The sequence below is a fragment of the Melanerpes formicivorus genome, unplaced genomic scaffold, assembly GCF_026170545.1.
Source record: "Melanerpes formicivorus ecotype bairdi unplaced genomic scaffold, bMelFor1.0.p_v2 SCAF_81, whole genome shotgun sequence".
NCBI lineage: Eukaryota > Metazoa > Chordata > Aves > Piciformes > Picidae > Melanerpes > Melanerpes formicivorus.
The window spans coordinates 2,569,089-2,594,855 of NW_027142433.1; the positions used below are offsets into that span (position 1 = coordinate 2,569,089).

Below are 25,767 nucleotides of genomic sequence, written 5' to 3' on the forward strand. Positions count from 1 at the left end.
GAAACTTGAGTACAGAGAAATGCTCTTTGGTTGACCTTTCCACCCCCCTACCCCCCTTCACTTCCACAAAGCAAAATAGATAAGGTCCTGGAGGACAAGGAATGGACTTTGCCAGCTCTGGAGGAATTAACTTTGATCATCAGTAAATTTGCTGATGACAGCAAGCTGGGGGCACGATTTGATCTGCTGGAGGGCTGAGAGGCTCTGCAGAGGGACCTCAACAGGCTGGACAGATGGGCAGAGGCCAAGGGCAGGAGATTGAACACATCCAAGTGCCAGGTGCTGCACATTGGCCACAACAACCCCAGGCAGAGCTACAGGCTGGGGTCAGAGTGACTGAGAGGAGCCAGGCAGAGAGGGACCTGGGGGTACTGGTTGATGGTAAGCTGAACATGAGCCTGCAGTGTGCCCAGGCAGCCGAGAGGGCCAATGGCATCCTGGCCTGCAGCAGGAAGAGTGTGGCCAGCAGGAGCAGGGAGGTCATCCTGCCCTGTGCTCAGCACTGCTTAGGCCACACCTTGAGTCCTGTGTCCAGTTCTGGGCTCCTCAGGTTAGGAAAGAGGTTGAGCTGCTGGAAGGTGTCCAGAGAAGGGCAAGAAAGCTGGGGAGGGGTCTGGAGCACAGCCCTGGGAGGAGAGGCTGAGGGAGCTGGGGTTGCTTAGCCTGGAGAAGAGGAGGCTCAGGGGAGACCTTCTTGCTCTCTCCAACTCCCTGCAGGGAGGTTGCAGCCAGGTGGGGGTTGGTCTCTTCTGCCAGGCAAGCAGCACCAGAACAAGAGGACACAGTCTCAAGCTGTGCCAGGGGAGGTTTAGGCTGGAGGTCAGGAAGAAGTTCTGTACAGAGAGAGTGATTGCCCACTGGAATGGGCTGCCCGGGAAGGTGGTGGAGTCACCATCACTGGAGGTGTTCAGGAGGAAACTTGATAGGGTGCTTGGTGCCATGGGTTAGTTGTTTAGGTGGTGTTGGATTGGTTGATAGGTTGGATGTGATGATCTTGAAGGTCTCTTCCAACCTGGTCTATTCTAGTTCCCTTCCCTTCCCTTCCCTTCCCTTCCCTTCCCTTCCCTTCCCTTCCCTTCCCTTCCCTTCCCTTCCCTTCCCTTCCCTTCCCTTCCCTTCCCTTCCCTTCCCTTCCCTTCCCTTCCCTTCCCTTCCCTTCCCTTCCCTTCCCTTCCCTTCCCTTCCCTTCCCTTCCCTTCCCTTCCCTTCCCTTCCCTTCCCTTCCCTTCCCTTCCCTCTTATGTTTCTTCCAGGAGTTGAGGATGATTGGCTTGAAAGAAGCAATTTTTTTTCCCCTCAAAGCAACAAAAGACTTTTAAAGGAATTAAGAGGAAACAGTGGGTAAGAAATGTCAAACCATTGTGGCCTCGATGGCTTCTGTTCCAGTGGAGGCATTGATTGCCTCTTCTTTTCAGCAGGTGCTGTCCCAAAGCACTTCAGACCTTTTTTATCTCCTCATTAAAAAGCCCACAAGCTCTGTGCTGAGCTTGCTCAGACTGAAGCATGGATGAGCATCTGCAGAGTCCCACTTAGTGATGGGGACCCCTGCTTGTGGGGGGTTTGGGGTGAGAATCTGTGCAGTACCACTCTCTGCTCACTTAGGGCCAGGCCAACCTGCTCCAGAAGCAGCAACAAAAGACTATTGTGGGCTACACACATAACCACAACATGAAAATGGAGGTAGAGGAAGAATCATACAGTGGGTTGGGTTGGAAGGAACCTTTAAAGGTCATCCAGTCCAAACCCCTGGCAGTCAGCAGGGACAGCTGCAGCTAGAGCAGGTTGCTCAGAGCCCCAAACAGCCTGACCTGGAATGGTTCCAGGGATGGGGCAGCTCCAACCTCTCTGGCCAACCATAACCAGAGCCTCATCACCCTCACTGTCAAACATTTCTTCCTTCCCTGTCTGAATCTCCCTCTCTGAGTTCAAACCATCCCCCCTTGTCCTGTCACAGCAGGCCCTGCTCAGAAGTCTGTCCCCAGCTTTCTGCTCAGCCTCTTGAAGTACTGAAAGGCCACCAGAAGGTCTCCCTGGAGCCTTCCAGGCTGAACAACCCCAACTTTCTCAGCCTGGCCTCACAGCAGAGGGCTTCCAGCATTGCTGTGACCTCCTCTGGCCCCACTCCAACAGTTTTGTGCTGTGCTGAGGCTCCAGAGCTGGCCCCAGCTCTGCAGCACTGTAGGTGGAGTCTCATCAGAGTGGATCATGCTATAGCCTCCTCTGGCCTGGCTCCAGAGAAGAGGACAGGCTGAGGGAGTTGGGGCTATTCAGTTTGGAGAAGGCTCCAAGGAGACCTTATTGTGGCCTTCCAGCACCTGAAGGGGGCTCCAAGAAAGCTGGGGAGGGATTTTTGAGGGTGTCAGGGAGTGATAGGACTGGGGGGGGGTGGGGGGTGGAACATAACTAGAAATGGGTAACATGAGATTGGTTGTGAGGAAGAAGTTGTTGCCCATGAGGGTGGTGAGAGCCTGGCACAGGCTGCCCAGGGAGGTGGTGGAAGCCTCCTGCCTGGAGGTGTTTGCAGCCAGGCTGGAGGTGGCTGTGAGCAACCTGCTGTGGTGTGAGGTGTCCCTGGCCATGGCAGGGGGTTGGAACTGGCTGAGCCTTGAGCTCCCTTCCAACCCTAAGGATTCTATGATTCCAAGATGTGAGCATTAGGAGAGAGTCCCTAACTGTGCCTGTCTCGGCTGAGGTCTCGCAGATGGGCTCAGGTGCAGAGGCAGGAGGAAGCCGTTCGCTGGGGACCGCTCGGGTGGGCTCCCTGGACGCCCTGTCCCCCGTCGCTTGGCGCTCCTCCTGTAGCCAGCACGGCGGGTTCCTGCGCTGCCAGGCGGCCACGCCGGCTCGCAGAGCCCGAGCCACGCTGCCTCTGTCCCGCCTGCTGCCGGCCGCTCTCCCGGGCTGGGTGGCGCCAGCGTTCCGGGGCCGAAGAGCAGGAACCGGAGGCGCCCTGCGCCCAGCCCCAGCGGTGCGCAGCTGCCGGGCTGCAGTGTAGTGGCGCCCCCGAGCGGGCGTGTGGTGTAACAGCGGAAGGCTTGGCCCAGCCTCATGGCGTGGTTAACACCGGAACAGGTCCCCCAATGAGGTGGTGGACTCCCCATTCCTGGAGGTATTAAAGGTAAGACTTGAGTGGGCTCTGAGCAACCTGCTCTAGCTGCAGATGACGCTGCTGACGGCGGGGAGTTGGAATAGATGTCCCTTCCCACCCCAGGCAGTCTGCGGTTCTCAGGACAAAAGCAATCCGATCAGCCTGTCTCGACGCTGCCTTCTGGGCAGCGCGCAGGTACAGGCAGGCGCACACAATCAGAACAGCCTCGGTTGTCTGCAGTGAATAACTCCTGCAAAGGCCAAAGAGCCACAGCCCTGGGCAGAGCCGGCCGCGCTCCATCCGAAACCCACGCCCCCGACCGGCCCCTCCCTCCCACCCGTGGCGCCGCGGGCGGGGCCGTGCGTGACGTCGCTGTAGGCGCCGCCGTGAGCGGAGGAGCTGTGGGCTGGGCCGTGATTGACGTCGCTGTGGGCGGTGCCGTGAAGCGGAGGGGATGTGGGCTGGGCCGTGATTGACGCCGCTGTGAGAGGTGCCGTGAAGCGGAGGGGCTGTGGGCTGGGCCGTGATTGACGCCCCTGTGGGCGGTGCCGTGAGCGGAGGGGCTGTGGGCGGGGCCACGCGTGACGTCGCCGTGGGCTGGGCCGTGATTGACGCCGCTGTGGGCGGTGCCGTGAGCGGAGGGGCTGGGCCGTGATTGACGCCGCTGCGGGCGGTGCCGTGATTGACGTGGCTGTGGGCGGGGCGTGGCGCCGCGGCGGTTCCCGCGTCACCGGCACGGGCAGCAGCGCCGGCAGCGAGGGCAGCCGGGGCCATGGAGCGCGGTGGGGTTCCGTCCTTCCTGCCGCCCTTCCCGCACTTTGCCACCCAGGCCATCCACGTCGGGCAGGAGCCCGAGCAGTGGCGGTCGGGTGCTCTTGTGCCTCCTCTCTCCCTCTCCACTACCTTCAAGCAAAATGCTCCAGGGCAGCATACGGTGAGTGGGGGCCACCGGCAGAGCCCCGATCTGGGCTTGGCCCTCACCGGGGAGCTGAGGGATGGGGACACAGCGAGGGCTCATGGCCCGGCTCGGTAAGGCTCAGCCTGGGCGGTGCTGGCTGGCCGGGGGGGTCCGTGCAGACAGCTGGCCCCATGAGGTCCTCAGTGCAGAGTCCTGCACGTGGGGAGGAAGAATGACCTGCAGCAGGACAGGCTGGGAGGGGATCTGCTGGAGAGAGCCCTGTGGAGAGGCACCTGGCAGTGCTGGTGCATCACAAGTTATCCAGGGGACACCAATGTGCCCTGGGGGCCAAGGAGGCCAAGGGGGTCCTGGGGGGCATTAAGAAGAGTGTGTCCAGCAGAGCCAGGGAGGTTCTCCTCCCCCTCTGCTCTGCCCTGCTGAGACCTCATCTTGAGTGCTGTGTTCAGTTCTGGGCTCCCCAGCTCAGTTCAGGACAGGGATCTGCTGGAGAGGGTCCAGGGGAGGCTACCAGGATGATTAGGGGACTGCAGCACTGCCTGGGGAGGAGAGGCTGAGGGGCCTGGGGCTCTGTAGTCTGGAGAAGAGAAGACTGAGAGGGGATTTAATCAATGTCTATCAATAGCTGAGGGCTGGGGGTCAGGAGGGAGGGGACAGGCTCTGCTCACTTGCTCCCTGGGATAGGACAAGGAGCACTGGATGGAAGCTGCAGCACAGGAGGTTCCACCTCAACACAAGGAGGAACTTCTGCACTGTGAGGGTCCCAGAGCCCTGGAGCAGGCTGCCCAGAGAGGTTGTGGAGTCTCCTTCTGTGGAGCCTTTCCAGCCCCATCTGGATGTGTTCTGTGTGAGCTGTGCTGGATTGTATGGTCCTGCTCTGGCAGGGGGGTTGGACTGGATGATCTCTTTGGGTCCCTTCCAGCCCCTGACCTCCTGTGAGCCTGGGTGATCCAGTCTGCAGCTCATGGAATCATTTCCCTTCCTTCACCCAGCATCTTTCCCTTGCCAGCATTTGCTACAGGAAGCTGTTAACCACGTTCAGGTTCAGAGGTTGCTCAGAGGGGTTCCATCCAACGGGGGACTTCTGGAAGCCCTCGTGGTGACAGCACTCTGTGCTGGGCACAGGCAGTGTGAGATTCCTCACGTGCACAGCTCTCAAAAGCAGCAGATTCAGCTGCTCTTCCAGTCCAGGGAGATGCCCTCTGAGTCAATTTCACTTTAATAGAAGGAGGAGTCTGAGAAGGGATCTTCTCAGTGCTCAGCAAGAGCTAAATAGGGGGGGGAGAAGAAAATGGGGCCGGGCTCTGCTCAGTGGAGCCCAGGGACAGCACAAGGGGCAGTGGGCACGAACTGGAACCCAGGAGGTTCCATCTGAAGAGAGTGGGACATTTCTTCCTTGTGAGGGTGCTGGAGGCCTGGAGCAGGCTGCCCAGAGAGGTTGTGGAGTCTCCTTGTGTGGAGAGACTCCAAAGCCAGCTGGGCATTGTGCTGCTGGGCAAGCTGCTGCGGGTGCCCTGCTTGAGCAGGGCGTTGGGCTGGGTGATCTCCAGAGGTCCCTTCCAAGCCTCAGCATGCAGGGATTGTAGGAAGTAGTTCGTGGATGTGCTCCAGGAAGTGCTGGGAGTGCTTGCCTTGAGCGCTGGTGAAGGTTCTGATGAGCACCATGCATGCCTGAGGGGAATAGCCCAGATCTGCAACCCTTAATCCAGCCTTTGTTCCAAAGTGGAGGGCTGGCCACCCTGCTGTGCTGGTTGGGCAGCAGGAGCTTGCCTTGTGATCCTCTTTCATTCCACCTAAAATCACTTGCAAGGGACTGGAATTGTGAGTGTGAAGAAGACAGCAGGAGGAGGAGTCCCAGGCTGCTGTATTCAGGTGCTGATGGCCGCCTGGGAGCTCTCTTGAGAGCCAGCTGCTGGGTTCCTGGCTCTGCTGAAGCTGTCCTTGAGCAGAAATCCTGCAAGTGCAGCAGGTCCCAGGATGCTTAGCCAGGCTGCCTCTGCAGAGAGTGCATCCCTGCATGCATGAGGGGCTGCTGTCCTCCTGTAACTGTCTCAGTGTTCACATAAAAGCCCTTGCAGTGCCACGTGGGACATGATTTGCTTGCAGGCCAGGGAGGCTTTGGACCTGTAGATGGGCACAGCTTGGCACTAACTGGTGCCCTGAAGCATCTTTCAGGCAGAGCATCCTGGAGGTGGGACAGGATAACCTTGTGTCAGCCCAAGAGCTTTTCTCCAGCAGTGCCCAGAGGTGGATCTCCAGGAAGGAGAACACAACTAACAACGTGACAGCTCCACCAGCACAGCCCTGCAAGCCATTTGCAGCTGGGGGGATGGCAGTGTGGAGGTTGGGTGCAGCAGCCTGACATAGCCCAGACACCAGCCAGCTGCTCCTGGAGGAGGTGAAGAGTAGAGTAGAGTAGAGTAAGGTAGAGTAGAATAGAATAGAATAGAATAGAATAGAATAGAATAGAATAGAATAGAATTAACCAGGCTGGAAAAGACCTCAGAGATCATCAAGTCCAACAACCTCTCCCCCAACACCATCTGATCAACTCAACCATGGCACCAAGTGCCTCAGCCAGGCTCTTCCTAAACACCTCCAGGGATGGAGACTGCACCACCTCCCTGGGCAGCACATCCCAATGGCCAATCTCTCTTGCTGGGAAGAATTTCTTCCTAACATCCAGTCTAAACCTCCCCTGGCACAGCTTGAGACTGTGTCCTCTTGTTCTGGTGCTGCTTGCCTGGGAGAAGAGACCAACCCCCACCTGGCTCCAACCTCCCTTCAGGGAGTTGGAGAGAGCAAGAAGGTCTCCCCTGAGCCTCCTCTTCTCCAGGCTAAGCAACCCCAGCTCCCTCAGCCTCTCCTCCCAGGGCTGTGCTCCAGACCCCTCCCCAGCTTTCTTGCCCTTCTCTGGACACCTTCCAGCAGCTCAACAGCTTTCCTAACCTGAGGAGTCCAGAACTGGACACAGGACTCAAGGTGTGGCCTGAGCAGTGCTGAGCACAGGGCAGAATGACTTCCCTGCTCCTGCTGGCCACACTGTTCCTGCTGCAGGCCAGGATGCCCTTGGCCTTCTTGGCCCCCTGGGCACACTGCTGCCTCCTGTTCAGCTGCTGTCCACCAGTACTCCCAGGTCCCTCTCTGCCTGGCTGCTCTCAGCCACTCTGACCCCAGCCTGTAGCTCTGCATGGGGTTGCTGTGGCCAAAGTGCAGCACTCAGCACTTGGACTTGTTCAATGCCATCCTGTTGGACTCTGCCCACCTGCCCAGCCTGTCAAGGTCCCTCTGCAGAGCTCTCCTGCCCTCTAACAGCTCAACTCCTGCCCCCAGCTTGCTGTCATCTGCAAATTTACTGCTGATGGACTCTATCCCTCATCCAGATCATCAATGAAGATATTGAACAGGCTGGGGCCCAGCACTGCTCCCTGGGGCACACCACTGGTGCCTGGCTGCCAGCTGGCTGTGGCACCATTCACCACCACCCTCTGGGCTCAGCCTCCAGCCAGTTCCTAACCCAGCTGAGGTGGATGAGTAGCCTGGGGTTTTGGAGCTGCCTGTTCTGGGACACAGCTCCCTTGGTGCTCTCTCTGAAGCTGTCTTTGCTTCTTGCTTTTCCCCACAGGGTTATGAATACAGCAGGAGTGGGAACCCTACCAGGAACTGCCTGGAGAAGGCTGTGGCAGCACTGGATGGAGCCAAATACTGTAAGCCATGAATGTGTTCCTCAAGCCAAATGTCACCAGGGCTGTCCCCTGGGTGTCTGCAGTGGGTGGGACATGGGGAACAGGGACACACAGCCAGCAGCAGCAGTTATGGAACAGCATGGAATGGCATGGGATGGAATGGGATGGGATGGGATGGAGTGGAATGGAATGGAATGGAATAGAATGGAATGGAATGGAATGGAATGGAATGGAATAGAATAGAATAGAATAGAATAGAATAGAATAGAATAGAATAGAATAGAATAGAATAGACCAGACCAGACCAGACCAGGCTGGAAAAGACCTTTGAAATAATCCAGTCCAACCTCTCACCCAACACCATCTAAGCAACTCAACCATGGCACCAAGTCCCTCCTGCCTGGAGGTGTTTGCAGCCAGGCTGGATGTGGCTGTGAGCAACCTGCTGCAGTGTGAGGTGTCCCTGGCCATGGCAGGGGGGTTGGGACTGGCTGAGCCTTGAGCTCCCTTCCAACCCTGACAGTTCTGTGATTCTAAGGTAGAGGATGGTTGGGCTCAGTGATCTGAGCTTTGGTCTTTCCTGACCAGAGCAGTTGCATGATTCTGTGAGGTGGGGAGCAGGAGCCAGGCAGCAGCTCTTGGTGTTCCTCCTGGGCTCCACTCCATGTAAGATCAGCCTGCTGCTTTCTCTGAACCAACTTAGAGTGAGGTAGGACTCAGGGGAGTGACAGAACAGGAAGGGAGGGGAAGGCAAACCTGGCAGGCTTGGATCCCATGCAAATTGTCTGCAGTTGACATTTTTCTCTTCCAGGCTTAGCTTTTGCCTCTGGCTTGGCTGCTACTTTGAACATCGCTCACCTCTTGAAGTCAGGGGACACCATTATCTGCATGGATGATGTCTATGGAGGTATGGGACACAGGAGCATTGATCTCTGGGGTCCTTTCCAGCCTTATGGACTCCATGAGTCTAGCTGCACCTCTCTGTGACTCTCCTCAGCCTCCTGAGGTCCCCATGTAGGACCTGCAGTTCTCTTTGAAGGCTTTTGACTATGTGAGGGCCCAGAGCTGCCTGGCTGTGGGGTGTTGGGACTTCAAACACTGGAAGGTTCTGCAGCACAACCTGGAAGTTAAGAGAAACAGCAGCTAATTAGTGAGGAATGCTGGAATGGGGGGAAAGCAGCACAGCCTTTCCCAGGCTGGCTTGCAGAGCAGGATCTGCCTTCTGCAGTCCAGCTCAGGAGAGCTTGCCAGCTCCAGGGTGTTCCTGCTCTGCCTTCCCTAGGTTTGACCCTTCTCCATCCAGCATTTCTTCTCTGGATTGTGTCAGCCAAGAGTTCTGCCACCTTCCCTGAAAGCACAGCTGGTCTCTGCTGTGCCCATGGCTTTCCAATGCCTCAGGGATGCTGCAGCCCACTTCTAGGAGAGCTGGGGGGGGGGGAACCTCGTGGAGATCAACAAGGGCAAGTGTAGGGTCCTGTGCCATGGGAGGAAGAACCCCATGCACCAGTGAGAGGGTGGTCTGCTGGAAAGCAGCTCCCCAGAGAAGGACAACAACTCCCCCATGAGCCAGCAATGTCTCCTTCAGGCCAAGAAGGGCAAATGGTCTCCTGGGTTGCATGAGGAAGAGTTTGGGCAGCAGGGAAAGGGAGGTACTCCTCCACCTCTACTCTGCTCTAGGGAAGCCACAGCTGGAGTCCTGGGGCCAGTTCTGGGCTCCCCAGTTCAAGAGAGACAGGGAAGTGCTGGATAGAATTCCAGGGGAGGCTCCAAAGGTGCTGAGGGGCCTGGAGCAGCTCTGTGAGGAGCAAAGGCTGAGAGCCCTGGGGCTGAGAGCCTGCAGAAGAGCAGCCCCAGAGGGTAGCTTAGCAATGCTCAGCAAGAGCTAAAGGAGCTGTGGGGGGCAAGAAGCTGGGGCCTGACTCTGCTCAGTGGTGCCCAGGGACAGCACAAGGGGCAGTGAGCACAAACTGGAACCCAGGAGGTTCCATCTGAGTAGGAGGAGAAAGTTGTTTGTTGTGAGGGTGCTGGAGGCCTGGAGCAGGCTGCCCAGAGAGGTTGTGGAGTCTCCTTGTGTGGAGAGCTTCCAAAGCCAGCTGGGCATTGTGCTGCTGGGCAGGGTGCTGTGGGTGCCCTGCTTGAGCAGGGGGTTGGCCTGGATGATCTCCAGAGGTCCCTTCCACCCCCCTCCCATGCTGAGGTTCTGGGATCTGGTGTATTTTATTCTCTTTTTTATCCATGTGTCCTAGAAACTCTTCCTCTGCAGAAGTGAGGGGAGCTGAGTAAGCTTGGCAGAAGACCTGATGAATTAATGTTTAATCCAGGCAGTGTTGCCAGGTGGTCAGTAAGTTATTCATTTAGTGACCACCTTCTGGCCACTTCTGTTCATAACAGGCTTTAGGTTGAAAGGGACCTTTAAAGGTCATCCAGTCCAAGCCCCCTGCAGCCAGCAGGGACAGCTGCAGCTAGAGGAGGTTGCTCAGAGCCCCATACAACCTGACCTGCAGTGGTGCCAGGGATGGGGCAGCTCCCAGCTCTCTGGGCAACCATAACCAGAGCCTCATCACCCTCACTGTCAAACATTTCTTCCTTCCCTGTCTGAATCTCCTTCTTTGAGTTCAAACCATCCCCCCTTGTCCTGTCACAGCAGGCCCTGCTCAAAACTCTGTCCCCAGCTTTCTGCTCAGCCTCTTGCAGCACTGCAAGGCCACCAGCAGCTCTCCCTGGAGCCTTCTCCTCTCCAGGCTGAACAACCCCAACTCTCCCAGCCTGGTTTCACTGCAGAGGGCTTCCAGCCCTCCCAGCACTGCTGTGGCCTCCTCTGACCCTGCTCCAACAGGTCCCTGGCTGTGCTGAGCACTCCAGAGCTGCCCCAGCACTGCAGGTGGGGTCTGAGCAGAGCAGAGGAGCAGAATCCCCTCCTTGCCCCTGCTGCTGGGGCTCAGCCCAGGAGAGGGCTGGCTCTGGGCTGGCAGCCTGGCTTCACAGCAGATGATGTCCTGTTGTCTGATGTCCTATTGATGACCCCAAAGCTCCCCTCCTGCCTCTGGCTGCCTCCCAGGGGCTGGAGATCACTGAAGGCAAGCTGAGGACCTGGTTTCAATTGCATCTTTCATCTCTTCATTGTTTTTTTGGTCTGCTCTCTTTGGGTTTGTTTTTCTGTAGGCACAAACAGGTACTTCAGGCAAGTGGCCATGAAAATGGGGCTGAATGTGGTTTTTGTTGACTGCACCCAGACCAAATGCCTAGAAGCTGCCATTACACCTGAGACCAAGGTATGGGACACCAAGCTGCAGGTGGGGAACCCCTGAAGCTACTTAATTAGTCTCATTAAATGGTATCTTTGTGGCTGCCCAGGGAGGTGGTGGAGTCCCCAGCCCTGGAGGTGTTCAAGAGGAGCCTGGCTGAGGCACTTGGAGCCATGGTTGAGTTGATCAGATGGTGCTGGGTGAGAAGTTGGACTTGATGATCTCTGAGGTCTCTTCCAACCTGGTTAATTATTCTGTGATGGTTGTGGTGCCTCACTGAAAGCATTGTAAAAAGGGGAAGTGAGCCCCATGGAGGGAGAGAGAGAGGAGGGAGAGAAGAGGGAGCAGCAGGGCTGAAGCAGGAGGTGCTTCATGGCTCTGGCACATGGAGTCATGGAATCATTTTGGTTGGAAGAGGCCTTTAACATCATGGAGTCCAACCATTACCCCAGCACTGCCAGGGCACCACTAAAGCCTCAGCACCACATCCCCATGGCTGTGAAACCCCTCCAGGGATGGGGACTCCACCCCTGCCCTGGGCAGCCTGGGCCAGGCCTTGACAACCCCCTTGGGAAGGAAATTGTTCCTGATGTCCAACCTAAACCTCCCTTGGGAACATTTCCTCTTGTCCTGTCCCTTGTTCCTTGGGAGAAGAGACCAACCCCACCACTGGCCTACAGCCTCCTTTTGGGGAGCTGTAGAGAGCCAGGAGGTCTCCCCTGAGCCTCCTTTTCTGCAGGCTGAACACCCCCAGCTCCCTCAGCTGCTCCTCCCCAGCCCTCTTCTCCAGACCCCTCCCCAGCTTTGTTGCCCTTCTCTGGACCACTCCAACCCCTCCATGTCCTTCTTGGGGTGAGGGGCCCAAAGCTGAGCCCAGGATCTGAGGTGTGGCCTCACCAGTGCCCAGTGCAGGGGGACAATCCCTGCCCTGCTCCTGCTGGCCACACTAGTGCTGATCCAAGCCAGGGTGCTGGTGGCCTTCTTGGCCAGCTGGGCACAGGCTGGGGCATATTCCAGTGGCTGCCATGCCCTCTCCCAGTGGCTGCCATGCCCTCTGCCAGTGGCTGCCATGCCCTCTGCCAGTGGCTGCCATGCCCTCTGCCAGTGGCTGCCATTCCCTCTCCCAGTGGCTGCCATGCCCTCTGCCAGTGGCTGCCATGCCCTCTCCCAGTGGCTGCCATGCCCTCTGCCAGTGGCTGCCATGCCCTCTCCCAGTGGCTGCCATGCCCTCTGCCAGTGGCTGCCATGCCCTCTTCCAGCTGGTGCTTTCCAGCCACTCTGTCCCAGGCCTGCTCTAGTGGAAGGTAACTGAGCTAGAGAAGCCTCAGAGACTTGTGGGCACAGAGCCTTTCTCCTGGCTGTGTCAGGCCCCTCTGCAGGTGTGATGCACACCCAAAACTCTGCTGTTGTTGCCAGGTATCAGCTGTCTGTGTGCAGAGCATGACCTCCCCCCTGGAGTGCTTGCCTTGCTTCACTGGGGACTCATTTCCCCCCCACCCTGCAAACCTTCCTGGGAAGCTGAGCCTCGAGGAGGTTGTGTTTGATGGTCTCTGCCTTGTTGTGTTTCTGCAGCTGGTTTGGCTTGAGACCCCAACCAACCCCATGCTGAAGGTCATCGACATCGAGGCCTGCGCAGAGGTAGTCCACAAGCACAAAGATGTTCTGCTGGTGGTGGACAACACTTTCATGTCTGCCTACTTCCAGGTAAGCAGGTGGTTGGTGTGCCATCCCCTCTGCATTTCAGGGAAGTCAAAGGGTCCTTTTTAAGTTGCAGGGAGGAGCTGGAGGGTGGAGGGGGGATTTGGACAGGGCGCCGGGGAGAGGTTCTTGAAGGTGAGGATGGTGAGAGGCAGGAACAGGCTGTCCAGGGAGGCTGTGGGTGCTTCCTTGTGGAGCTCCCTCGAGGTGTGCAAGGCCAGGCTGGGTGAGAATGGAATGGAATAGAATGGAGTAGAATAGAATAGGATAGAATGGAATGGAATGGAATGGAATGGAATGGAATGGAATGGAATGGAATGGAATGGAATGGAATGGAATGGAATGGAATGGAAGGGAAAGGAAGGGAAAGGAAGAGAAGAGAAGAGAAGAGAAGAGAAGAGAAGAGAAGAGAAGAGAAGAGAAGAGAAGAGAAGAGAAGAGAAGAGAAGAGAAGAGAAGAGAAGAGAAGAGAAGAGAAGAGAAGAGAAGAGAAGAGAAGAGAAGAGAAGAGAAGAGAAGAGAAGAGAAGAGAAGAGAAGAGAAGAGAAGAGAAGAGAAGAGAAGAGAAGAGAAGAGAAGAGAAGAGAAGAGAAGAGAAGAGAAGAGAAGAGAATTAACAGTGATACAGAACACAGAATAAACCAGGCTGGAAAAGACCACAGAGATCATCCAGTCCTACCTGTCACCCAACACCATCTGATCAACTCAACCATGGCACCAAGTGCCTCAGCCAGGCTCTTCTTAAACACCTTAAGAAGTGGGGAGATTGAGATTGGCTGTGAGGAAGAAGTTGTTGCCCAGGAGGGTGGTGAGAGCCTGGCACAGGCTGCCCAGGGAGGTGGTGGCAGCCTCCTGCCTGGAGGTGTTTGCAGCCAGGCTGGAGGTGGCTGTGAGCAGCCTGCTGTGGTGTGAGGTGTCCCTGGCCATGGCAGGGGGTTGGGACTGGCTGAGCCTTGAGCTCCCTCCCAGCCCTGACAATTCTCTGATTCTGCTCCAAGTCTGTCTGATTTATTACCTTTTACCACCTTGATGCTCCTTAGGCTTTCTAATTAAAGCTTTTATCATGAGCAAAGTCCTTTACTTAGTGACTGGTTACACAAAATGTGTTGCTCATTACTCCTTGGCTGTCAGCTTCTCAGGCTGCCTCACCTTAAAAGGCTTCAAGGGACAAAGGTTGGAGGTTAGGGAAGAGCAACCTGGCTCAAAACCCCCAACCCAAACAGTCTTTGCAGTTTCTCCAGGCCTTCTGCTGCTCCTTCAGCCCAGCATCACCACCACTCACATGGATGCATTTCCCACCACAGACTCCCCAAACCCCAGCGTGCTGGGGGCTGGAAGGGACCTCTGGAGATCAGCCAGGCCAACCCTCCTGCCAAAGCAGGGCACCCACAGCAGCTTGCCCAGGAGCACAATGCCCAGCTGGCTTTGGGAGCTCTCCACACAAGGAGACTCCACAACCTCTCTGGGCAGCCTGCTCCAGGCCTCCAGCACCTTCACAACAAAGAAGTTTCTCCTCCTGTTTAGTTTGTGCTCATTGCCCCTTGTGCTGTCCCTGGGCACCACTGAGCAGAGTCTGGCCCCATCCTCTTGCCCCCCACAGCTCCTTCAGCTCTTGCTGAGCATTGCTCAGCTCCCCTCTGGGGCTGCTCTTCTGCAGGCTCCACAGCCCCAGGGCTCTCAGCCTTTGCTCCTCACAGAGCTGCTCCAGGCCCCTCAGAATCTTTGTAGCCTCCCCTGGCCTCTCTCCAGTATTTCCCTGTCTCTCTTGACCTGGGGAGCCCAGAACTGGCCTCAGGACTCCAGCTGTGGCCTCTCTAGGGCAGAGTTGAAGGGGAAGAGAACCTCCTTTGAGCTGCTGGCCATAGTCTTCTTCATGCCCTCAGGATTCCCTTGGCTTTTCTGGCCTCAAGGACACATTGCTGGCTGGTGGTGAGCTTCTTGTCCAGCAGCTCTCCCATGGCCTTCCCTGTGGAGCTGCTCTGCAGTAGGTCAGCTTCTCACTGTGCTGGTGCAGGGCTTGTTCCTTCATGCTCAGGTCTGTGTGGGTTTAGGAGCTCAGCTTTATATTTTGGTGGGGTTTGTTAGTGTCCCCAGCTGTTGCTGTCTCAGGGCTTGGGCACAGCCTTTCCCTCCAGCTTCTTATGACCCAGAGTGCTCAGGAGCTTTGGTCTGACTCATGATTCTCATTCCCTTGCAGCGTCCTCTGTCTCTGGGGGCTGACATCTGCATGTACTCTGCAACCAAGTACATGAATGGTAAGTCTGGGGCTCCAGGTAATAGACCCTAGAGGTGCTTCTAGCCAAGCTTGCTTTGACCTCAGCAAAGGCTGTGGCTTCAGTGGAAGGCAGCTGCTAGAAAGGATGTTGAGGCTCCAAGGAGGTTTCATGCAGCTGTGTTGGAGCCTGCCCAAAAGCACATCCACAGAGCCTTCTCTCCAGTAGTTCCCTGCCTCCCTTGAGCTGGGGAGCCCACAGCTCGTCCTAGGGCTCCTGTGGCCTCACTAGGACAGAGTAGAGGATGAGGAGAACCTCCCTCCACCTGCTGGCCACACTCTTCTTCATGCATCCCAGGAGACCAGTGGCCCTCTTGGCCACGAGGGCCCCTTGCTGGCTCACAGTCACCTTAGTCTGAGTGTTCAGAGCCCAGACTTGAAGCTGACATGGCTGCAGCTCTGCTGTCACCACATGTCCCTGGTGGTGCAGGTGGAAGTGGACATTCTCTGGCTGGCTTTCTGAGGCAGCAGGCTGGTGCTGTAGCATTGAGGAGAACCCCAATGCTCACCACAGTGGGACCCATAACCACCAAGGGTGAGAAAATGGCAGCAGCCTGGGGCAGATGGAGTAGCTGATTGTGACCTTCTCCTTGCCTATTTTGCAGGTCATAGTGATGTTGTCATGGGACTTGTTTCAGTAAACTCTGAGGAGCTCTATGAAAGGCTCAAGTTCTTACAAAACTGTAAGTAGCTGGTGTGGGGAGCTCCTGGAAGTGGGTCAGACTGAGACAGAGCAGCCCCTCCTGACCCAGGTGCTGCATGCACAAGTGGAAGCTATCTAGAGACCACAGAATCACCAAGGGACCTCAAAGTCCAACCTGTCACCACAGACCTCATGAGATGTAGCTCAGGCTTTGCAATACAGAATTAACCAGGTTGGAAGAGACCTTAGAGATCATCAAGCCCAACCTCTCACCCAACACCATCTGATCAGCTAACCCATGGCACTGAGTGCCTCAGCCAAACGTGGAGAGAAAGCAGTGACACAGGTGGAAGCACCTTGAAAGCCCTCCTCTGATGTTCACCACTCCTAGGCTGGCTTTGTGCAGTCATGGAATTGTTCCAGCTGGAGAAGTCCTCCAAGGTCATGGAGTCCAACCAGCACCCCAGCACCACCATGGCCACTAAACCATGGCCCCACAAGCCATGGCCAGAGGTTTCTTGAGCACCTCCAGGCTTCATGGAAACATATCAGTTGGAAGAGGCCTTTAAGATCCAGTCCAAGCTGGGGGCAGGAGTTGGTCTGTTAGAGGGCAGGAGAGCTCTGCAGAGGGACCTGGACAGGCTGGGCAGGTGGGCAGAGGCCAAGGGCAGGAGATTGAACACATCCAAGTGCCAGGTGCTGCACATTGGCCACAGCAACCCCAGGCAGTGCTACAGGCTGGGGGCAGAGTGGCTGAGAGCAGCCAGGCAGAAAGGGACCTGGGGGATACTGGTTGAGAGTAGGCTGAACATGAGCCTGCAGTGTGCCCAGGGGGCCAAGAAGGCCAATGGCATCCTGGCCTGCAGCAGGAACAGTGTGGCCAGCAGGAGCAGGGAGGTCATTCTGCCCTGTGCTCAGCACTGCTTAGGCCACACCTTGAGTCCTGTGTCCAGTTCTGGGCTCCTCAGGTTAGGAAAGAGGCTGAGCTGCTGGAAGGTGTCCAGAGAAGGGCAAGAAAGCTGGGGAGGGGTCTGGAGCACAGCCCTGTGAGGAGAGGCTGAGGGAGCTGGGGTTGCTTAGCCTGCAGAAGAGGAGGCTCAGGGGAGACCTTCTTGCTCTCTCCAACTGCCTGAAGGGAGGTTGTAGCCAGGTGGGGCTTGGTCTCTTCTCCCAGGCAAGCAGCACCAGAACAAGAGGACACAGTCTCAAGCTGTGCCAGGGGAGGTTCAGGCTGGAGGTGAGGAAGAAATTCTTCCCAGCAAGAGAGATTGGCCATTGGGATGTGCTGCCCAGGGAGGTGGTGGAGTCCCCATCCCTGGAGGTGTTTAGGCAGAGCCTGGCTGAGGCACTTGGTGCCATGGTTGAGTTGATCAGATGGTGTTGGGTGAGAGGTTGGACTCATTGATCTCTGAGGTCTTTTCCAACCTGGTTAATTCTATTCTATTCTATTCTATTCTATTCTATTCTATTCTATTCTATTCTATTCTATTCTATTCTATTCTATTCTATTCTATTCTATTCTATTCTATTCTATTCTATTCTATTCTATCCCATTCTATTCTATTCTATTCCATCCCATCCCATCCCATCCCATCCCATCCCATCCCATCCCATCCCATCCCATCCCATCCCATCCCATCCCACCCCATCCCCTCCCCTCTCCCCTGTCTCTTCTCCCTCCTGAGGCTCAGCTGAGGCTGAGGTGTTGTTCTCAGTGGGGTTTTGGCTTAAGCAGATTTTTGATTCCTTGGGGGGGGGGGTTGTGTGTGTGTGGGGATGGATTTTGGTGGACTTTTCCTTTCACTTCCCATAGCCCTGGGAGCTGTTCCCTCTCCCTTTGACTGCTACCTGTGCAACCGCGGCCTGAAGACGCTGGCGGTGCGGATGCGGCAGCACTTCCGCAACGCGCTGGCCGTGGCTCGCTTCCTCCAGGCGCACCCCCGGGTGGAGAAGGTCATTTTCCCAGGTAGGCTGCCCAGGCTTCAGAGCTGCTGGCATCTTGGAGGCTTGGGCCTGGCTGCTACCTGTTGTTGGTGCAGCCTTCCCTCCGTGACTTCCCCGTGAGGTGTCCGCCGGGGCCGTGAGCAGGCGGCTGCTGGCAGGGCGCTTGGCTCTTTGATGTGAGCGGGGGCAATTAAAGCTGCTTGTGGTCGTTCCAGGTTTGCCTTCACACCCCCAGCATGAGCTCATCAAGAGGCAGTGCACTGGCTGTCCTGGGATGGTGAGCTTTTACATCAAAGGAGGTCTGGAGCATGCTTCTGCCTTCCTCAGGAACTTAAAGGTAAAGTGGTTAGGAAGAAGTTCTGTCCAGAGGGAGAGGAAGGGACCCCTGGAGATCACCCAGTCCAACCCCAGCTGGAGCAGGGTCTCTCACAGCCAGCTGTCTCCCATAATAACAGTCATGCCCACCCAAAAGTCAGTGATTCCCTCTGGACAGAGCCTGGGCCCTCTGGGTATCTCCCACTCCTTCCCCTGGAATGCCTCCAAGCACGAGTCCTGGGCACTGACAGAGCAGCTCTGTGCTTGAAGGCAATGAAATGATGCCAAAAGCAGGAGGAAGCACCACAGATCCCCCTAACTCTTTGGAGAACAAGAGGACACAGTCTCAAGCTGTGCCAGGGGAGGTTTAGGCTGGAGGTGAGGAGAAAGTTCTTCCCAGAGAGATTGGCCATGGGGATGTGCTGCCCAGGGAGGTGGTGGGGTTGCCATCCCTGGAGATCTTCAAGAAGAGCCTGGCTGAGGCACTTAGTGCCATGGTCTGGTTGGTTGGATGGGGCTGGGTGATAGGTTGGACTGGATGATCTTGGAGGTCTCTTCCAACCCGGCTGATTCTGTGCTCCTGTGCCTCCATGATTCTATGACTCCATGATTCTATGTCTCTCTGGTGGTAAATACACCCTGCTCTGAGGGTGATAATAGAGGGACCTGGCTTTTCATAGGGTGGGGGAGAGTCCTCCTCTCCTTGGCAGAGCTCCTGAAGGCTTTTGGGTGCAGCCATCTCTAAATAACAGATGATTTGCAAATGGAGGCTAATGAGAGGGGGGAAGAAGAATGCCTCAGCTCCTTGGAAGTGATTGTTTACATAGCAGGGTGTAGGGCATCCACCACTGCAAACAAAGGAGCTGCAGACTTCTGCCCAAGCACCCCCAGGATTTCATAGCATCACAGAAAGCATTGGGAAAGACCTCCAAGGTCCTGGAGTCCAACCATCCACCCAGCAGCACCATGGCCACTAAACCACATCCCCAGGTGCCATGGCCACACATTGCTTGGACACCTCCAGGGATGGAGACTCCAGCACCTCCCTGGGCAGCCTGTGCCAGTGCCTGACCACTCTTGCAGGAAAGAAATTGTTCCTTATGTCCAACCTGAACCTGCCCTGGTGCAACTTGAGGCTCTTTCCTCTTGTTCTGTCACTTGTTTCTTGCAGCAAGAGCCTGCCCCCTACCTGGCTCACCACAGGGGCATAAGACCCTGGTAGCTGCCCCATCCCTGGCACCAGTGCAGGTCAGGTTGGTTGGGCTCTGATCAAGCTGCTCTAGTTGGGGATGTCCCTGCTGACTACAGGGAGGGGGTTGGACTGGATGGCCTTGGAAGGCCCCTTGGAATTCTGTGAGAAGCACAAGTGGTAGATGTGAGCAGCAGTGAGTGCTGTGGAAGGAAGGGGAGGTGAAGATTGGATGTGATCCCTCTGCTCTTAGCTGAGCCTTTGTGCAGGCAGCCTGCTCTCATCTTCCTCTGGGCAAAATGTAAACTGGAGGCACCAAAGCAGAGCCTGCTGCTCACTTTCATAGATTCATAGAACCATGGAATGCTTTGAGCTGGAAGGGACCTTCAAGATCATCCAGTTGCAACCCCCCCTGCCATGGGCAGGGACACCTCTCACCAGAGCAGGCTGCTCAGGGCCTCTTCTGTTCTGCCTTTGAACACCTCCAGGGAGGGAGCATCCACAGCCTCCCTGGGCAACCTGTGCCAGTGTCTCCCCAGCCTCACTGGAATGAATTTCTCCCTAACCTCCAGGCTCAGTCTCCCCTCTCCCAGCTCAAAGCCACTGCCCCTTGTCCTGTCACTACAAGCCCTTGTAGAAGGCCATTCCCTTCTGTCCTTCCCTGCTGCTGCCTTGGCAGTACTTTGAAAAGGAAGCCCTGAAGCCACCCTTTTCCTGAGGTCTCTTTCTGAGCACCCAGAGCCCCCCTGAAGGCCATGGCAGGCATTGCCAGGCTGGCTGGGAGCTCAGCTCTGTGTCTTTTGCCCCTGCAGGTTTTTGCGCTGGCGGAGAGCCTGGGCGGCTACGAAAGCCTCGCAGAGCATCCGTAAGTCATCCTTCATCCCCACAGCCTGACAACGCTGCAGGGGAGCCAAAAGGCTTCTCACACAAGCCCACCATGGCAGGAGTGGGGAGGGACCTCTGGAGATAGAATAGGATAGAATTAACCAGGTTGGAAGGGACCTTTGAGGTCATCGAGTCCAACCTCTCACCCAGCACCATCTGAGCAACTCAACCATGGCACCAAGTGCCTCAGCCAGGCTCTTCCTGAACACCTCCAGGGATGGGGACTCCACCACCTCCCTGGGCAGCCCAGGTCCTGTCTGAAACCTGAATCCCCCAATCCCAGCATGCTGGGGCTAGGAAGGGACCTCTGGAGATCATCCACTCCAACCCCCCCCCCAGCTAAAGCAGGGGCACCCACAGCAGCTTGCCCAGGATTGCAATGCCCTGCTGGCTTTGGAAGCTCTCCTGAGCAGGAGACTCAGTACCCAGCATGTGGAAGGAGGTGGAGAAGGCTTTTCTCCTCCTTCAGGGCCGCTTTTCAGCATCCACTTCATCCTTTGTAGCTCAGAAGTACTGACAAACTGGGAGATGCAAGTGACTGACTTGTCTGCCCTTCCTACACTGACAGTGACTGAAAGAGTCAGGGAATCACAGAATGGTTCTGGTTGGAGGAGATGAGTCCAACCATTACCCCAGCCCTGCCAGGGCACCACTAAACCCTGGCCCTCAGCACCACATCTGCACAGCTTCAAAACCCCTTGAGGAATGAGGACCCCACCATTGCCCTGTACAAACTTGGCCAGGACCTGACAAACCTCAAGGGGAAGAAGTTGTTCTTCATATTCAACCTAAACCTCCTCTGGGGCAACTTGAGGCCATTTCCTCTCACTTGTTCTGTTTGAGAAGAGCCCAACCCCTTCCTGGCTCCAACCTTCTCTCAGGGAGCTGTAGAGAGCCAGCAGGTCTCCCCTCAGCCTCCTTTTGTCCAGGCTGAACAGCCCCAGCTCCCTCAGCTGCTCCCTACCAGACCTTTTCTCCAGACCCTTCACCAGCTTCATTGCCCTTCTCTGGACTTGGCTTCAGCCCCTCAATGTCCTTTTTGGAGAGAGGGCCCCAAAACTCAACCCAGAATTCAAGTTGTGGCCTCTCCAGTGCTGGGTGCAGGGGGACAATCCCAGCCCTGCTCCTGCTGGCCACGCTATTGCTGCCCCAAGCCAAGGTGTTGGTGGCTTGCTTGGCCACCTGGGCACACCCTGGCTCACCTGAAGCTCCTGGCAGCCATCACCCCTCCGGTATTTCTCTGCTGGGCAGTTTCCAGCCACGTTGCCCCGAGGCTGGAGTGCTGCAGGGTGTTGTTGTGAGCCCCGTGCAGGGCCCAGCCCTCGGTTCTGTCGCCAGCAGCATCTCCCTTCCAGCCAGCAGGTGGTACACAAACCCTGTCCAGGCTCCCTGGAGGTGCTGGCAGGAGACCAGGTTGTTTGGTCTTTGATGTTGAAAGGCAAAACTTCTTGCCAGCATGCAAGGCTTTGCTGCTGGGTTGCATTTGGCTGGGTGTTTCTTTTCCTGCCCCCCTTGCAGAGCCATCATGACTCACGCCTCGGTGCCCAGAGAAGACAGAGAGCTTCTTGGAATCAGTGACACTTTGATTCGCTTGTCAGTGGGTTTGGAAGACGAAGAAGATTTACTGGAAGACCTGGAGCAAGCTCTGGAGGCTGTGGTGAGGGGGTTGTTGTTACCCAGGAGTCATTTCCTCCCTGCTCCTCGGCCTTGCTCATTAAGCTGCCTCCGGCTGCCTCTTGCCTCACCGCTCGGCTGCTCCTCAGCCTGCCTGGCTCAGGGCTTCAAAGCCTTATCCCCAGGTTTAGAGCCCTTCTGAGTCACCCTTTGAGGTGACAGAGATTCATAGGGTGCTTTGGGTTGGAAGGGACCTTAAAGATCATCTAGTTCCAACCCCTTGCCATGGGCAGGGATGCCTCCTGCTAGCACAGGTTGCTCAAGGCCTCATCCAGCCTGGCCCTGAGCACCTCCAGGGAAGAGGGGTCCACAGCCTCCCTGGGCAACCTCTTCCAGGGTCTCACCACCCTCACTGGAAAGAATTGCTTCCTAATCTCCAGTCTAAGCCTGCCCTCCTGGCTCTGCATGCAGCAGGTGGGGTGTCCCTGGTGGCTGTGTGCCAGGGATAGGCACCAGGCTGAGGCTGCAGGGGAGGCTCATGCAAGATGTTAAAGTGCTTAGGGTGTCCTTCAGGGGCTTCTCATTGCAGGCTTAGAGAGGGTTGGAATGTACTGAAGGGCTTCAAGAGAAGCACCAGTCAGGAACCTGAATCCCCCAACCCCAGCATGCTGGGGGCTGGAAGGGGCCTCTGGAGATCACCCACTCCATCCCCCCTGCCAAAGCAGGGCACCCACAGCAGCTTGCCCAGCAGCACAATGCCCAGCTGGCTTTGGGAGCTCTCCACACAAGGAGACTCCACAACCTCTCTGGGCAGCCTGCTCCAGGCCTCCAGCACCCTCACACCACACAAGTTTCTCCTCCTGCTCAGATGGAACCTCCTGGGTTCCAGTTTGTGCTCACTGCCCCTTGTGCTGTTCCTGGGCACCACTGAGCAGAGTCTGGCCCCAGCCTCTTGCCCCCCACAGCTCCTTTAGCTCTTGCTGAGCATTGCTCAGCTCCCCTCTGGGGCTGCTCTTCTGCAGGCTCCACAGCCCCAGGGCTCTCAGCCTTTCCTCCCCACAGGGATGCTGTGGGCCCCTCAGCATCTTCACAGCCCCATGTATAGGTGCACAACTGTCCCCCTCTGTAGGTGCACACCAGCCTCATTCTCTCTCTTTTCTCCTTTTCCTTGCAGTGTGCAAACCCAGAGGCTTGATGTTTACAACCAGAGGGTTGAGGTGGCTGCAGAAGATGACTGTGACCACCAACTTTGCTGCTGATTTGCCTTTGATTTGCCTTTTGGAGTTTCAATCTGTTCAACCCCATGCTGGATCCCTAGGGAGGTGCCACCTGGTGCCACTAGGTTTCCTCTGCTGCTGTCTGGATGTCCATGGAGGGTGGCACACACACTGTGGTCTCTCCTGTCTGTTATAGAACACAGAATTAACCAGGTTGGAAAAGACCTCAGAGATCATCCAGTCCAACCTCTCACCCAACACCATCTGAGCAACTCAACCATGGCACCCAGTGCCTCAGCCAGGCTCTCCCTAAACACCTCCAGGGATGGGGACTCCACCACCTCCCTGGGCAGCACATCCCAATGGCCAATCTCTCTTGCTGGGAAGAATTTCTTCCTCACCTCCAGCCTGAACCTCCCCTGGCACAGCTTGAGACTGTGTCCTCTTGTTCTGGTGCTGCTTGCCTGGCAGAAGAGACCAACCCCCAGCTGGCTACAACCTCCCTGCAGGGAGTTGCAGAGAGCAAGAAGGTCTCCCCTGAGCCTCCTCTTCTCCAGGCTAAGCAACCCCAGCTCCCTCAGCCTCTCCTCCCAGGGCTGTGCTCCAGACCCCTCCCCAGCTTTCTTGCCCTTCTCTGGACATGTTCAGGAGTCTCAATGTCCTTCTCAAACTGAGGAGCCCAGAACTGGACTCAGTACTCAAGGTGTGGCCTAAGCAGTGCTGAGCACAGGGCAGAATGACCTCCCTGCTCCTGCTGGCCACACTCTTCCTGCTGCAGGCCAGGATGCCATTGGCCTTCTTGGCTCCCTGGGCACACTCCTGGCTCACATTCTGTCAACCAGCACCCCCAGGTCCCTCTCTGCCTGGCTGCTCTCAGCCACTCTGACCCCAGCCTGTAGCACTGCCTGGGGTTGTTGTGGCCAATGTGCAGAACCTGGCACTTGGCTGTGTTCAATCTCCTGCCCTTGGCCTCTGCCCATCTGCCCAGCCTGTCCAGGTCCCCCTGCAGAGCTCTCCTGCCCTCTAACAGACCAACTCCTGCCCCCAGCTTGCTGTCAGCTGCAAGCTTACTGAGGATGGCCTCAGTGCCCTCACCCAGATCATCAACACACCAGCTTTGCCCTGCTCCTGTGGGGTGTCTGGAGTGGCTGAGAGGTGGTTGGGAGCAGCCATGGTGCACACCCAGGGATGTCATCCCTGTTCCCTCTGTGTCCCTTGTTTGTCACACTCAGTGCTGCTAGGGGGTTAGGTCTAAAGATCTGGGTTCTTGTCCCTTCATGGTGGTCTTGGGTTGATGGTTTGGACTCAGTGACCTTGGAGATCTCTTCCAGACAAAACCATTCTGTGATTCTATTTTTCTCTCATCCCTTTCACTCCACCTAAAAGCAGTTAATCATTTCCCTTAGGTTCCTTTTCAATTAGGTTGGAAATCTGCTGAAATGCTTTTTGTCTCCTCTGGAGCCTGCCTGGGGTGTTGGAGAGGAAGTGAAATCCAGCACCTGGTGAAGGTGGTGACCTCCTGGGGAGGACTCTTTCCCTTTCCACAAACAATCATCAGGGACTGCCCATTGATTGGTGATGCAAACTGGGATCATTCCAATTAAACCATGCTTTGAGTCTCCCTCATGTGTTGCCTGTCTGGGCAGTGCCATCTTCTGCTCTGCTGTGTTAGACCTAGTGCCTGATGTCTGCTGTCAGAAGTCAGGCCTGGGGAGCCAGCAAACAAGTGCCAGAGGCTCTCCATGAAGCCCTCTGCTTCCCCAAGGGAAGAAGGGAGAGAGGCTGCTGGGGTGGGAAAGGAACCAAACCAGCTGGGGTGGGAAGAAGAACAATGCCATGGGATAGAGACAGAGACACAAACCAAGGTGGAACCCAACCCCTGGTGGCAATGCTGGCACCATGGGCACCACTGCTGCTGGGGGCAGGCACTGGGCAAGTCCCAGCCTGGACTCAGCAGCAGATGGGAAATGGATTCTGGAGCTGGATTCAGGAGCACAGGGAGGGGGATGGAAGGCAGAAGGGACAGAGTCCTCCTGGGACATTGGCCAGGGAGGAAGAGTCTTGACCCTGGTGCTCCCTCAGCTGTCTCCTGCAGATGCCACCCGTGGGCTGCAGTCTCTTGCTGGGCAGTTGAGGGTCCCCTGCCCTGCCCTCTCCTCCCCACAGATGCCAGCTCTGCCTTCCTGCCCCCCAGCATGGGGCACAAGCTGTGGCAGTGCCCTTGGTGTGGGCAGGAGCAAGTGCAAGGCAGAGGCTTTCTGCAGCCCAGCCCAGGCAGTGCCTGTCCCCATCAGGCTCTGACTGCTGGCAGCAGCCCCTGGCTGCAGACATCCACCCTGAGCCCCAGAGAGAGCCAGCCCTGAGCAGGGGCTGAGCTCAGCAGCCACAGCTCTGTGCAATTCCCCTAGTGCAACAGATGTCCCATCCCTGGAGCCATTCCAGGTGGGGTTGTCTGGGGCTGTGAGCAGGCTGCTGGCTGTTGCAGATGTCCCTGCTGACTGCAGGGAGGTTGGAGTGGGTGACCTTTAGAGGTCCCTTCCCATGGCACTGCAGCATCTCTGACAGCTGTCGAGGAAGACCCTCAGAGGCTTCAGGGCTGTGTTGTGTGAGCCAGCATCTCTCCCCACCCCAGTCAAAAGCAGCTTCTCAGCCATGAAATGTTTTCTTCCATTGCTTTTAATTTGACTAAACACCTGATTTAATTTCCCTGTTGCCAGCCCAGCTCATGCTTGTGCTGCTTTCACTAGCACAGGCTGGGCTGCACTTTCAGCCTCTCACTCCAGGAAGGACATTGAAGGGCTGGAGAAGGTCCAGACAAGGACAACAAGGCTGGCCTGGAGAGCAGGGCTGGTGAGGAGCAGCTGAGGGAGCTGGGGTTGTTCAGCCTGGAGAAGAGGAGGCTGAGGGGAGACCTGCTGGCTCTCTACAGCTCCCTGAAAGGAGGCTGGAGCCAGGTGGGGGTTGGTCTCTTCTCCAAAGGAGCAAGCGACAGGACAGAGGAAATGGCTTCAAGTTGCATCAGAGGTGGTTTGGGTTGGACATGAGGAACAATTTC

At 56.6% G+C, this 25,767-nt stretch overlaps 1 protein-coding gene across 1 annotated transcript; it reads left to right on the top strand.

Annotated features, from left to right (window-relative positions):
* Positions 1–3,817: 3,817 nt before the first annotated feature.
* CTH (cystathionine gamma-lyase) lies at positions 3,818–24,333 on the top strand. The gene is made up of 12 exons (XM_068164523.1): positions 3,818–4,022; positions 7,630–7,711; positions 8,502–8,597; positions 10,853–10,962; positions 12,508–12,639; positions 14,831–14,888; positions 15,511–15,588; positions 17,362–17,514; positions 17,708–17,829; positions 19,809–19,861; positions 21,400–21,538; positions 22,670–24,333. The coding sequence occupies exons 1-12, from the start codon at positions 3,861–3,863 to the stop codon at positions 22,688–22,690; spliced, it is 1,206 nt and encodes a 401-aa protein (XP_068020624.1). The 5' UTR covers positions 3,818–3,860; the 3' UTR covers positions 22,691–24,333.
* Positions 24,334–25,767: the final 1,434 nt, after the last annotated feature.